General features: G+C 41.0%; 2 protein-coding genes across 3 annotated transcripts; one reads left to right on the top strand and one right to left on the bottom strand.

Moving 5' to 3' along the window:
• Positions 1–259: 259 nt before the first annotated feature.
• LOC110503984 (microtubule-associated protein 6 homolog) lies at positions 260–5,911 on the bottom strand. 2 transcript variants are annotated; one of them, XM_021582697.2, is made up of 4 exons: positions 5,097–5,911; positions 3,711–3,936; positions 3,152–3,200; positions 2,202–2,338 (listed from the first exon to the last, which is right to left on the bottom strand). In XM_021582697.2, exons 1-3 carry the CDS (start codon positions 5,840–5,842, stop codon positions 3,156–3,158), a joined length of 1,017 nt encoding a protein of 338 aa, XP_021438372.2. In that variant the 5' UTR covers positions 5,843–5,911; the 3' UTR covers positions 2,202–2,338; positions 3,152–3,155. The 2 variants fall into 2 exon arrangements, with proteins under 2 accessions (XP_021438371.2, XP_021438372.2); XM_021582696.2 differs by lacking the exon at positions 3,152–3,200 and having other exon boundaries at positions 260–2,338.
• Positions 5,912–5,924: 13 nt separating this feature from the next.
• Positions 5,925–12,955, top strand: LOC110503985 (diacylglycerol O-acyltransferase 2). The gene is made up of 6 exons (XM_021582698.2): positions 5,925–6,053; positions 9,845–9,973; positions 10,460–10,614; positions 10,736–10,931; positions 11,414–11,609; positions 11,855–12,955. The coding sequence occupies exons 1-5, from the start codon at positions 5,996–5,998 to the stop codon at positions 11,467–11,469; spliced, it is 594 nt and encodes a 197-aa protein (XP_021438373.2). The 5' UTR covers positions 5,925–5,995; the 3' UTR covers positions 11,470–11,609; positions 11,855–12,955.
• Positions 12,956–14,383: the final 1,428 nt, after the last annotated feature.

The following is a 14,383-nucleotide window of genomic DNA, read 5'->3' as shown; positions in this document are numbered from 1 at the left end:
GTTGTACCACCCAAAGCAACCAAACCATCTTCACTGGACCTTATATAATTTCTCTGAATCTTTAATGTCCACTAAAATAAAAAGAGGCAGTTTTGGTGCCCTCATTTTCCAATAGGTTTTTCAATCTCTCTTTGTCTATGTAGCGTAATAAAAATCACTACCTCTTCTGAAGGAGTCTGAGAGAGTGTCTATGGGCCAGTTCAAGACTTCAAGTGCATTAACTAATACTCTATCATGATAATAAGTCACAACATTCAGATTCTGCTTCAACATTTTTAATTAGTTCATTCAGAGCAAGCTGAGAATACAAGCACACAATCACAACACGTCTGCAGTAAATGACATCATATTGTCTTCATTTCACACGGTTTGAGTACATTCGCATCAAACTGACAGCATATAGATGAGAGAGTAATAGCACCGAGGTGTGGTGTGCTCAGCACGTTAGTTACTGTACTGGGGGGGCAGGCGCAAGGAGCCGGCGAGTTGCGGAGGTCTAACACACTGAACCCTGACAGGCACTAGAGAGCAGGGTGGTCTGGGGGTACAATAGACAGTAGCAGACACACAGCAGCATATGAGAGGACTGCCACATACTGTAACACACTGGCGGACTGCAGGTGCACAGACATAAGAAAGACAGGGTGAGATGATTTCAGAGTAGCACTCACTGTGAATAGATGTGATATCAATGGTTCCAGACAGACAGCTGCATGTTCCAAAAAGTGGTTTTGATCTTCTTATCCTGGCCCCCTCCTTATCTTTCTACACCTAACTACTGAGCCCATTGAAGAAAGTGGAGGTGATTGAGTAAATACAGTAGGTTTTCCTATGTCCTATATCATACATATGCTCATTTTTTACATTATACATGGTTTTGCACACCAATAGCATCACAGCTTTATAATGGCTACAATAACGACAAATCATTAAATAGGGGTATATTATCAGAAATACATCAGTTTTCATACTGTATCAAATAACTGGAAAGTGGACAGAGTGGTTCTCACATTGAAGAAGGCAGTAGAACCATGTGTGTGAAGGCAGAACTACAAAGCTGGTGGGTTGACATAACAGTTTCAATAGGCACTAGAGTACTAAGTGCTATCTTTTGTACTGTAAGTCAGTGACAGTTTTCTTGTTTGTTTGTGTAGACAGTTATGGTATGAGATCAGACTATGACTACACATGCAGTTATTCTGGAAATGGTTTGCCTCCATTTGATTTCTCATTAATGATTTCAATTACAAGCTAGATTGTGACCACAAATAGGGCCTTGCATGCAAGCTGTAGCAATTACAGTTCAATTGGTTTCTTAGCAACCAAATTTATGAAACCAGATATCCTCCCGAATATGATGAAATATTAAATTATATTAAATCTTGGTCGAAAGAGCGCAGTCACTGTAACCAGGAAACGCTACAGTAGTTAAGATTTTATATCTGCAGAGACCACATAGTCAATGCCGTCTAAGAGATGGAAAAGAAGAACCATAGAGAATCCATCATCACTATGATGATAGGTAGTCAGAAAAAAACGCTAAACCTCTCACTGCCTTCAACAGCCGTTTAAGAGCCACACACTGTGTATCAATGTCTCTCTGTTTTAGAATGGTTAATCATTCTTTCTACAAAGGTTTGACAAATGCAACAAAATCATGTGCAAAAAAGGTGCTGACGTTTAAACAGAGTGAGGAAGAGCACACACACACGCGCACGCAAACACACACACACGCGCACACACGCGCATGCAAACACACACACACGCGCACACACGTGCACACAAACACACGCGCACACACGCACACACACACACACACACACGCGCACACACACACACACACACACACACACACACACACACACACACACACACACACACACACACACACACACACACACACACGCACACACACGCACACACACACACACAAAGCATTATAGTTAAAGGAGGGCATGGTGAAGATGTCATACTGTCAACTTAAAAGCTCCACATCTAGTGAGTATACACAGAGATGAGGAACATGAAGGAAAAGACAAAGAGAAAGAGATAGACCAAATGGATGAGAGTTCTCTAATTCTTTAGGCAGCCTTTAATTCCCCAAATTAAGTAGTGCAGAGATGTTTTGTTTTTACTTTTTTGCCTCAGCCAGTCTATTGCTTATCTCTTTGCTCTTCTTTGAGATAACTCCTCCTGGCTTGGACTCGTCTGGTTTGGTGCTCGTGGAGGTTTTCTTCTTGGTTGACAGTGCACCAGCGATGGTCTTCTCTTTCACCTTTTTCACCATTTTGCTCGTTGTTGTTGGTGTCTTTTTTGGTTTGGTTTTTGTCTTGTCCACCTATAGGGGCAGAGACGAGGGCAGTTTGTACTTGACATCCTCCTAAAACTGGAAGTAAACTATGCAGCCAAAATGTCATCAGTCCAGGTTACAGTATCATCTTTGCAAAGATACTGTATGATACAGTAATACAAAGAGCTCATGAATCTCGAAGGTAATTCATTGCCTGGAGATGTTACAGTAAATGTTCATTATGAGCATGCAATACATACCTTCCTGTTACTAACATCAAATAAAAATAAAATAGCAAATGTCATCATCTTGTTGGTAATATTTGCAATGCGTGGTTAGTGCACTTACAATGAAAGAAAACCACTTGTGTCTATTGTAACAAAATCTCTGCTTAGAAAAAGGAATTTCACAACACAAAGGCTGTGTCTAAAATACAAATTTACAGTATAAAATTGGGGTTAGTATGAGAACAACTAACTTAATATGCACAATCGTATTCTATTTCCCTGGGACGAGACTATATTTTTGGTCATTCAACTCATTTCTTCTTTTTTTTAAGAAAATTGTGATGTTTGCCTTTTGTATAAAGTGCCTCCTCAGACACCAATCAAACCAAAGAACTGAGAGTTGAAATGTCATGCAAAACAATACATTCATTTAATGAATCCAAGCTCTCTTGGTGGTCTTGAGAGAGGCATTCCAAACTCTGAAGATGTGGCTGATAGCTTTACAGAAGGGTGGAATTATCTGTCAGTTTGGTGGCTAATGTGACCCTAGTCCTGTTGGTTAAGGTGCATTCATCAAGGCGTGAGTTAATCTGAGGTTAACCTCCATGCCTTCCAGAAGAAATTGACAACACACCTGACTACAGCAGATCTAGAATAGAGCTGCTCTCAGTCTCAGAACAGTCCTACAAGAGTGAGAGAGGGAGGGGCCATATAAACATAGCATGCAGACACATGATACTTTCCTACCACGCACAAACATGCACGTGGAGATTTAATTAACCTTGATTGATTACATTAGTTTTGTGATGTGCTAATGCTTATCTTCATTTTGTAGTTTAGACAGTTCCTCTGGGATTTTATGCTGTACAACTTTGCAAAGTAATTAGGACCATGGAACACGCAACAGTGATGATCTCAATCATTATTATTGTAGCATCTAAATCAAAATAGTATATTGCTTGAAGGAGAACATATACATGAAAACAACCATGTCCAGAATAACTAATGCAGTTGGAAGTGTAATTTGCATTATCTTAATTTTCAATTAGACATAAATACATAAACATGAATTGGCCCGTCACAGCAACAGGTTGGAAAACTCTAAATTGAACATGTATTTTGTGCAATTAGATACACATTTTAACATAAAATAGTCCGTGTTCAGTGTCATATGCATGTTGACGTGGGCTCACCTTGGTGGTCTCCTTGCCGCCCGGCTCGTTGTACAGGCTGCGTATCCTCCTGCGCTCCAGCAGCTTGTTGTCAGTGGGCTGCACCTTGGTCTGCTCCCCCTTGTAGGTGGCGCTGTAACTGGTCTCCAGGCTGGTCTTGTCCTTCTCATCCAGAGGAGGTTTGTACTGAGACTGGGGCTTGGTTAACTTCACTGGCTTCACATCTTTGTATGCCTTGAACTCATTCCTGAAAATCAATGAATCAGCAAACTCAGCATTAGTTCCACTGTTGTTTTGTCTAGATGCCACTGAATTAATTAATCATAAAACAAATCACTAAGTCTTATTATGAATCCCAAACAAACATTGCTGTTGCCCAAAATCGGTGGGAGGAAATTGACCAGCCAAAGTGTGGTCTACAGCCAAAGTGTACACCGGGAGTGTAGCATGACTCGTTAGTCTCTTTACTCCCCATTACAGTAACTACAACACAGAGCTTCTGCTTACTTTTACACACAGACGACAGCTGCAAAACTCTCTCCATATTTTACACAAAAACTCATTGACCTTGCAGTCAAAAATGAGGGAAACAAAGGGAGAGCCCCCCCAGAGAGGCCTTAGGGATAGGTTGAGAACAGTAGACATGATTATATCCAGAGCTCCTTTACTGCCTTGGCCCTGACATGATGTGCTTCTGTATTGATCTGGTAATAGAGGAGGATGAAACAGGAGACAATCAATGCTGCAGCAGCTACCTATGACAATATTAGTCCGATCATCATGATCACAGGACACTGAAATGAGAGAACATATGTTATATCAAATATCAAACAAAAAAAAACATGTAAGATTAATCTAGAAAGAAACTGACACGTACAATTCATGATGGAGAGGCAGCGTGGGCTTTCTTGAGTAGATTATAAAGCCCAGTAGGGATTATGTGCACTTTATTGTCAATAGACTGAAGGCTACATGCATCTTGGCTTTGCTACTGCTAGTACAGTAACTACCAAAAATGCATGCATCAATTGTTAATCAATTGTATTTAAATGTTGTGCACAATATGTTCTTATCTTACCAACATGTGCACAATATTTAAATACAATTGATTAACAATTGATGCATGTATTTAGGTAGTTACTGTAATGCTATATTAAGATGTTGTGTAATTAATTGTACATTGAGTATTGGCTAAGCAACACAAAATATTGTGTCCTGCCTTGTTACATCATTTTGGGCTCCACAATAAAGTTAATTGTGGTCTACATTCCATGTTTAATTTATGGTTGATATACTGTATTTAAACTGTGAAAAAATATATTTCAGAGGCAGAAAATGTGTACATAAAGTAATTCAATAATAAACATTAAATGAAAATACATAGTCCCACAGTAATCAGATCGTCACCTATAAGAGCTGCCAGTGCCAGTTGAGACGACCTGTTTTATCTGTCTGTTCAGCGCGTCTGCTGCTGCCCTTCCTTTCCCCTCCACAGTGCCACCTGCTGGTGGCTGTCCCTCCGTTTTGGCACTCACTTTCTTCTCTACACTCTTCTCCTTCAATGGTTTCTTTTTCCTCTCTATGGATTCTTTCTCTTGCACCTTTTCTTCAATTTCACTCTTCTCCACACCGCTCTCGGGCTCTGTGGCTGCATGCTCCAATTTGGTCCCAACGCCTCCTTCTTGGGCACCGGAGGAGGCAGTGGGGCTGGGTTTGGGGATCCAGGGGTGGTCTCCCTTTTTCGGGACAGGCCATGGTTTATAATCCTTCTGATACTGGGTTACGTTGTTGAAAGGAGTCGCCGAGGGGTGATATTCATTCTTGGGTTTGTAGCTGGGCTCCGGGCGTATATCTTTCCATTCCCTGAAATCCTGGCGCATCACAGACGCATTACAGCCATGTTTTCCTGATGCGGCACCAGTCGCGGGCGGTGCCTTGGCCGCCACCGCCGCCGGTTCACTGTGAGAAGGTTGGGTTTCTATGGTGATAGGTCCGGTCCTCTTCTGTCTAGATGGAGGCTGAGGATGGAGGTGTTGCACCTCGGCCACATCCGAATATTTCGTGAAAACCAGAGGCACGGCGATGTCCGCTTTGTCTAATTCACTCCAGAAGCGGTTAATGCAGCAAGCCCGTGTGATGCACGGCCATGCCATAATCAACGATGGAGATAGAATAACCTATGTACTTCAAATCTGAATCAAAGTGTTAGGCTACTGATGAGAGTCCTGAAAGAACGTCCTACTCACGGACTGGAGACGGGGAAATGATGCTCCCTGCACCCACTCAAATGCTGTCCAGTCAGGAAAATGTACTTGTCCACCTATGTCTCATTTTTTTCAGAAATCCTACGATGCTTGCTAGATGGTAAGAAATGTAAGAGTCTTATAATACAAATAGGCAAAGACCTTTGTAGGCTACTAGTTATGCACAGCTAAAATAATTTAAATTGAAATAGACTGGATTTGCTGTGTGGAGCACATTGCATTCGCGGTCTGGATCGGCTTTCTGGTTGCGCATCAGAGCGACCCCACCCCGCTACGTTTTGTAAAACCTCAGAAGATGCCCTGGGTCTGCATTGTGAACTGTCACCTGGGTCGGTCACGTCTAGGCCTTAAAGAGGGAGGAGACACTGCCTGGTTAACCCTTCTTTTCCCGTGGATGATGTACATACACGGCCGACCTCGGTCTAGTGTACAGTATAGTTTAGCTCTGCCCTCACACACTGTAGATTAGAATGTATGATGGGAGATGTACAGGTAACTGCCAAAGTAATGGAAACACTTGAGTATGAGGGATACAAAGTATATTAAAAGCAGGTGCCTTCACACAGGTGTGGTTCCTGTCCTATTTAAGCAATTAACATCCCATCATGCTAAGGGTCATGTATAAAAATGTTTGGCAGAACATTATTTCAGCCATTATTTTGGCTGCCATGGCTATGCCCCCAGATGACAATGCCCCCATCCACAGAGCATGAGTGGTCACTGAATGGTTTGATGAGCATGAACATTATGTAAACTATATGTCATGGCCATCTCAGTCACCAGATCATAACTCAGTTGAACACTTACAGTATGTGAGATTCTGGAGCAGTGCCTGAGGCAGCGTTTTCCACCTCCATCAACAAAACACCAAATTGTGGAATTTCTCTTGGAAGAATAGTGTCGTATCCATCCAATAGTGTTCCAGACACTCTATGCCACCAATGCCCAATTAAGACACTTTATGTTGGTATTTACTTTATTTTGTCTATAGCCTAAAGCTCTGTGAGTAGGCTTTAGTTCAATACAGTACATGACAAAAAGTATGTGGACATCGGCTCATCGAACATTTCATTCCAAAATCATGGGCATTAATATGGAGTTGGTCCCCCCTTTGCTGCTATAACAGCCTCCACTCTTCTGAGAAGGCTTTCCACTAGATGTTGGAATATTGCTGTGGGTTCTTGCTGCCATTCAGCCACAAGAGCATTAGTGAGGTCGAGCACTGATGTTGGGCGATTAGGCCTGGCTCACAGTCGGTGTTCCAATTCATCCCAAAGGTGTTTGATGTGGTTGAGGTCAGGACTCTGTACAGGCCAGTCAATTTCTTCCACACTGAACCATTTCTGTATGGACATCGCTTTGTGCACGGGGGCATTGTCATGCTGAAAAAGGAAAGGGCCTTCCACAAACTGCTGCCACAAAGTTGGAAGCACAGAATCATCAAGAATGTCATTGTATGCTGTAGCGTTATGATTTCCCTTCACTGGAACTACGGGGCCTAGCACAAACCTTGAAAAACAGCCCCCTACCATTATTCCTCCTCCACCAAACTTTAAAGTTAGCACTATGCATTGGGGCAGGTAGGGTTCCCAGATTCGGCCGTCAGATTTCCAGATTTCATGAAGCTCCGGCGAACAGTTATTGTGCTGATGTTGCTTCCAGAGGCAGTTTGGAACTCAGTAGTGAGTGTTACAACCGAGGACAGACTTTTTTTAAGCACTACGCAGTCCCCTTCTGTGAACATGTGCGGCCTTCCACTTTGCTGCTCAGTAGTTGTTGCTCCTCAACGTTTCCTCTTCACAATAACAGCACTTACAGTTGACCGGGGCAGCTCTAGCAGGGCAGAAATTTGACGAACTGACTTGTTGGAAAGGTGGGATCCTATAACGATGCCACGTTGAAAGTCACTGAGCTCTTCAGTAAGGCAATTCTACTGTGAATGTTTGTCTATGGAGATTGCATAGCTGCTAGATTTTAGACACCTATCAACACTGGGTGTGGTTGAAATAGCCGAATCCACTCATTTGAAGGGGTGTCCACATACCTTTGTATATATATCGTAGCATCAATACTGAATAATTATAAGTAGACCTATGGTGCTTGAGGCTATTGGGGTGTGATTCAGTGTGAGTAGTCCTACTTTATTGAGTATGTAAAGGTCACAAATATCAGTGGCAGAGACACCGTTGGGAACAAACACAGAAACACAGAGGGATAGAAAAAGCTACAAACAGTTGGAACAACCAGGGCATTATTCAAAACATTTACACGTGGCTGAGAGATGCAAAGTATCATCAATTATAATGGAGGGACCTATTAGATAGGCTTTGTGAACGGGTAAATTGCACAATTGTTTAGGTTTCATATCATGTGGGAATGTTATTGAATAAGCCAATATGAGGCTTATAATGCATTTAGGCATTTTGTCTCCATCAATGAGACTAAAAGTGGCATTGATGGATAGCCGACCTGTCTTTGCTTATAGTGATCTGTTTAAATCTATACATTAAGTAAGGAAACGTTGCCAATATAATTGAGGTGGCAATATTTGTTGTATTATACTTGATTCACAGAAGACTCCTTATAAATATGTACAGTATGCAAGATACATTTTCATGTTTATTTTCACCACGATTCGTTCATTGGTTTCAATGTGGGGTCAAGGTTTCCTTTATTAAACAAAACTGTGAAGATTACAGGATCATTGCAAAAGAAAGAAAGGCTGTTAATTGTTACAGTAGCTGTTATGAACCAAGGACAGTCTATGAGACACGTTGTCTCAAAGCGCTGGAATGGAATCTCTCACCCTATGACTACCATTGGATTTTCCCAGCTTGTGTATCTGTTCATTTCGAGTTTGATGCCATGATCCATGGACTGATTGCTTAGGGAAAACACATTTGTTCAATCAAAGAAAAATCCATTTACCTTTCTGTTTTATTTTGCTATCGGACACATTTCCTTTGTTAGTTGACAATCACCATTGACACCCAATTCATTCCTTGCTTCTACCCGGTCTCAGAGAATTTTGTATTATTCTGTACGTAAATCCACAACACTTCATCATTTAGTATGATATTACGTTTCATATTAAGGTATGTATTAATATGTGGATGTGCATCACCCCTTTCGTATTATAAATGACAACTTACATGATGAAGTTCAAACTCGCAACCTTTGGGTTGCTAGATGTTCACCCTGACCAACCACCCTACTTTCGTTTCTGACTTAACTAACCATCTGTTTTATGTAACCATACAACTTAACATACCACACTAATTTGAGTGTCCTGGATTTACATGTACTATGTTACGCCTAGTCCATGAGACCAGGATGCTTGCTTATGTAGCTTATAAATGGCATGTAATATGACTAAAGAGAGGCAACATAGCCCAGTTGGGTCATTTTGACATAATGGAATAGATAATATACAAGGACAATGTTCAGATGTCCCCTGCACTAATAAAGAGAGTACACAATGCCCTCTGTGACAATCCCAGCACCCTTCACACTGTCGCCCCTCCCTTGAGGAGTATAAACTTGCTCAACTGAGTGTGAGAGCACTGATGTCATGGGTTGTAATCGAGATCACTAGTTGTATTGCCTGTTAACTGCTAACATTTTTGGCTTTCTATGTTCAATATTGTGGTTTTAAGACAATTCTTGTGGCATACACCAGTGTCCTGCGAGGTAAGATCAGTTTTACGGGGTGCAATAAATCCATTCCAGTATCTTCATTATTAATTACATTTGGTTGATTTCTTGAATATTGTTGAATATTGGTTACATATTTCGTGTAGTTTTCAAGGTCATGTGAATAGAATATGATTGCATTTTAAGTAGCAAAGGGTTGACATTTAACTTAATCAAGCCTAATGTGATGTGTTTCAGGCACAGGCTCCGTCCTCCTGTCGGCCCTGCAGTCCCTGCTCTCTGTGCGCTGGGCCTGGTATCCCAGGCTGGAGAAGCAGGTCCAGGTCTTCTCTGTCATGCAGTCCATCGTCTCCTTCCTTATCATGGGTGAGATTCCCTGATGAGCACTAAACACTTCACTGTCAAATGGCTGAAGCACTGGATTTTTGGTTTCTATTTATGTTTAGCATATAAATGGCCAGCCTTTTATTGGGTTTCTTGAAAAACTGTTGCGTACTAGGGGGCATAAACATAGCACCATGGTCTTAATGGGTTGCACAACCTCCTACTGGCTATGACACAGCACAAATAGTAATATATGATTCTCTAAACTTGTGTGCTTCTTTGTATTTTAAAGGACAATTTATTTTACCAGGCAAGTCAGTTAAGAACAAATTCTTATTTTCAATGACGGCCTAGGAACAGTAGGTTAACTGCCCGTTCAGGGGCAGAACAACAGATTTGTACCTTGTCAGCTCGGGGTTTGAACTTACAACCTTCCGGTACTAGTCCAACGCTCTAACCACTAGGCTACACTCTTTGTCAATGCAAAATGAATCTGTGTTTCATTCCCTGGCGTCTGTGCTGGACCAGGCCCTATATCCTCTGTGGTGATGCTGTACCTCCTCTGGACTGACCTCTGGTGTGTCACAGCCTCATGTACCATCTGGCTCTTCTATGATTGGAACACACAAACAAGGCAAGCTAATCGCTACATTTACATCGCTACTTCAAAGAATACAGTTGGAGTAGGGCACTGGTTGTTCTTCTTCACATTTCAAGGGCAAATTAACTGTTGTTCAAGCCAATATTTGCTATTTAGTATAATTTCAATGTTGAGTCTCATATTTAACAATCTTGTGATTTCAGCTTATCAAGACTCACAACTTGTTGCCCAATCGAAACTACATCCTTGGCTACCACCCACATGGAATTGGAGCACTTTGTAACTTTGCAACTGAGTCCAATGGTTTTTTAGCCAAGTTCCCTGGAATAACACCATTTGTGGCTACCCTGGCTGGGAACTTCCACATGCCATTAGCCAGAGAGTACCTGATGTCTGCAGGTGAGGACACTGGTCTCTGGTTAATCTCAACCCATACTAAAACAATGAGTGATTGTTCGTAACATGGACATACATTGTAGATGAATTTCCCTCCAAGGACAGTAAAGGTTTAATTTATAGCTATGATTGAGTAGTTCTGTAAATGTTGCTCCTAAAAATAGTGATTCATTATTAATCTTCAGGGGTTTGTCCTGTGAATCGCACCACTCTGGAGTTCATTCTGTCATGTAATGGAACAGGGAATGCAATCATTATTAGTGTTGGAGGGGCAGCTGAATCTCGGTACTGTACTCTAGGAGTTCATTGTATGACCCTAAAGAACCGCAAGGGCTTTGTGAAACTGGCTTTGGTATACACAAACTATCCACACCAGAAAGCTACATTGATTCAAGGAGATACACTTTGAAGAGACTGTCAAACTAATCATCTGGAGGTGAGACTGACTATGTTGTGTTGTGTCTTATTGTGTTATTGTTTACCAGGGCTGACCTGGTGCCTGTGTACTCATTTGGAGAGAATTATGTGTATAAGCATCTGATACTGAATGAGGGATCCAGGTGATCCAGAGGAGGCTACAGAAGATCCTGGGCTTTGCCCCCTGTGTGTTTCAGGGCCGGGGCCTCTTCTCCCCTGACACTTGGGGCCTGGTCCCCTTCTCCAAACCCATCAACTCAGTTGGTAAGCTTACCATGTTCCCTAGAAATAGTAGCAGGATGTGTGAAAAGTTATTTATATGTTATTACTATGTAATTACCAGTTGACCATGTAATTTCTTAGTAATTTCTGTTCCTCTAAAACAAAGTGCAAGCAAACATTTTAATTTGATTTTTTTTTACCCCATTAAGGTATGTATGTGGAGAATTCAAGTACATTTTTATCTATTTTAGGGTGAGTAACGCTGATACATTTATTTTGCCTTTCAGTTGGAAAACCCATGGAGATGCCCAAGATCAGTTCACCCAGCCAAGAAGAATTGAATCATTACCACACCATGTACCATGTAGCTCCCTTACACAGCTCTTTGACAAGCACAAGACCCACTTTTGAGCTGAGGGAGGAGGATGTTCTGGTGATTCACTGAGGAGTGGTCATACCCTGGCCGGGTCAGACGCAAGCAATACTCGTTGGCTGCTCCAGATAAGCCGTGTACATTATGACTGAAGCTGTGACTAAAGGAAACATCACACAGATCAAAGGCTACCTGTCAAGACAGACTGAAACACAATAGATGCTGCTGGTTTTTCTAGCATAATCACTAGGTGAAGTGTCCTGGGGTAAGATTGTTGTGTTCTGTCTGGAACCATAGCCTGCTGTAGCACATTTGATGCATCATTGCTGTCATCAAATTCAATTCAATATAACCCCCAGGGGGCAGAACATTTCTTCAATTTATGGTTCTGCTGATGAAAATAAAACAGATAATGTGTATTTTAAATCCATAACATTTGTTTTTTGAATCAGAACTGGGTTGTTTTCTTGGCACTTTCTAAATATATTTTGCAGCGAGAACATAGTGATGTCAAATCATTTCTGTATTGGTCTTAACAAGTCACTTGCATGGCCACGCGGGGGTGTCTTGACTCTTCACTACAGTGAACGAACCAATGTATCCCAGCTATTCAAGCCATTTGTAAAATATTTTATATCAAGCAGCCATGCAATATCATGTATTATTAGTCGGTTGTATGCTTTAATATAACTATTCAGTGGTTCAGTGTGTATATTTAAAGATATTGTTCAGAGAGACACTATTTATCTAAATTCACTTGTCCTCAAATTGTTCCACATAAGAACAAGTGAGGTCAATAGACACTCAAGATGTAGCTTCCAAATTATCATAATCTGTGACTATCTGTTCACAGAACAGTGATAAGAATAAAGGTTTTAATAAAACATATACACACTATAACATTCCCCCCTTTATTTTAGAAGGGCACAGAACACGAAAAACATTCAACTGTCGTCACACTACATGTTTTATTCCTTCTTTAAAACGATAATAAAGTATGAAGGCCATGACTTCTCATTGGTGCCCTCTGATGTTATTGATCATAGTTTGAATCACTAAGCCCTCACCGAAAGCTCTTATTCTGCCTGTCAGTCAGTGCAGTGGTCCCCAGCCCTTCATCCATCCACATGTGCATCTGTGGAAGGAGTAATGTGTTTGTTACCACAGCTTAACAAGATACAGTATGTCACCATATTGACTTTCAGTTGCTTCTCAAACATTACATATGCCTGTAAAACATTTGATATCTTTGTTTGTTCATTGTAAAGAAATGATGCCTTTGAGCCATTCACCCTGTAATTGTTGTTGTTTCATTTTCTGGATTTTACAGCTAAACAATCAAAACGTGGAAAAAACTAAATACTTTATAGTAGTATCATAAAGTTGGGTTGACACCTAATCTTGAAAGTGAATCAATTAATGAAAGACTACACAACCAGCTGTAGAATATATGATTAGCATGCTATGTATATTGGCATGATTATTTAAAATGTGGCACATACATTTCCAATTTTTACCATTACCTATGCCCTCATGTCTCTTGCCATTTTTTCTATTATGACATGGGTTATCATTTGTACTTACAGTTGAATTCGGAAGTTTACATACACTTAGGTTGGAGTCATTAAAACTAGTTTCTCAACCACTCCACAAATGTATTGTTAACAAACTATAGTTTTGGCAAGTCGGTTAGGACATCTACTTTGTGCATGACACAAGTCATTTTTCCAACAATTGTTTACAGATGTAATGCTCGTTGTGGGTGGAAGAAGAGGAGGACCAATGCGCAGCGTTGTAAGTGTCCATATTGTTTTATTAAGAATACTGAACACTGAACAATAACAATTAAACGAACAGTCCTGAACGGTGAAGCAAAACACAGAACAGAAAATAATCACCCACAAAACCCAGGTCGGAAAAGGCTACCTAAGTATGATTCTCAATCAGAGACAACGAATGACACCTGCCTCTGATTGAGAACCATACCAGGCCAAACACCAAATCACAACATAGAAAAAAGAACATAGACTACCCACCCAACTCACGCCCTAACCATACTAAAACAAAGACATAACAAAAGAACTAAGGTCAGAACGTGACAACAGACAGATTATTTCACTTATAATTCACTGTATAACAATTCCAGTGGGTCAGAAGTTTACATACACTAAGTTGACTGTGCCTTTAAACAGCTTGGACAATTCCAGAAAATGATGATATGGCTATAGAAGCTTCTGATAGACTAATTGACATCAATTGGAGGTGTACCTGTGGATGTATTTCAAGGCCTACCTTCAAACTCAGTGCCTCTTTGCTTGACATCATGGGAAAATCAAAAGAAATCAGCCAAGACCCCAGAAAATAAATTGTAGACCTCCACAAGTCTGGTTCATCCTTCGGAGCAATTTCCAGACGCCTGAAGGTATCACGTTCATCTGTACAA

Source organism: Oncorhynchus mykiss, chromosome 24 (assembly GCF_013265735.2).
Source record: "Oncorhynchus mykiss isolate Arlee chromosome 24, USDA_OmykA_1.1, whole genome shotgun sequence".
Lineage (NCBI taxonomy): Eukaryota > Metazoa > Chordata > Actinopteri > Salmoniformes > Salmonidae > Oncorhynchus > Oncorhynchus mykiss.
This window is presented reverse-complemented; position numbering and strand designations above follow the sequence as displayed.

Coding starts and splice junctions, on each gene's coding strand:
- LOC110503985 (XM_021582698.2), top strand. CDS start 5,996: ATGTACTTGTCCACCTATGTCTCATTTTTTTCAGAAATCCTACGATGC. Junction 6,054..9,844: donor CCTACGATGCTTGCTAGATG/GTAAGAAATGTA, acceptor GATGTGTTTCAG/GCACAGGCTCCGTCCTCCTG. Junction 9,974..10,459: donor CGTCTCCTTCCTTATCATGG/GTGAGATTCCCT, acceptor GTGCTGGACCAG/GCCCTATATCCTCTGTGGTG.
- LOC110503984 (XM_021582696.2), bottom strand. CDS start 5,842: ATGGCATGGCCGTGCATCACACGGGCTTGCTGCATTAACCGCTTCTGG. Junction 3,937..5,096: donor GGCACTGGCAGCTCTTATAG/GTGACGATCTGA, acceptor ATTGATTTTCAG/GAATGAGTTCAAGGCATACA. Junction 2,339..3,710: donor GCGGCAAGGAGACCACCAAG/GTGAGCCCACGT, acceptor CTGCCCCTATAG/GTGGACAAGACAAAAACCAA.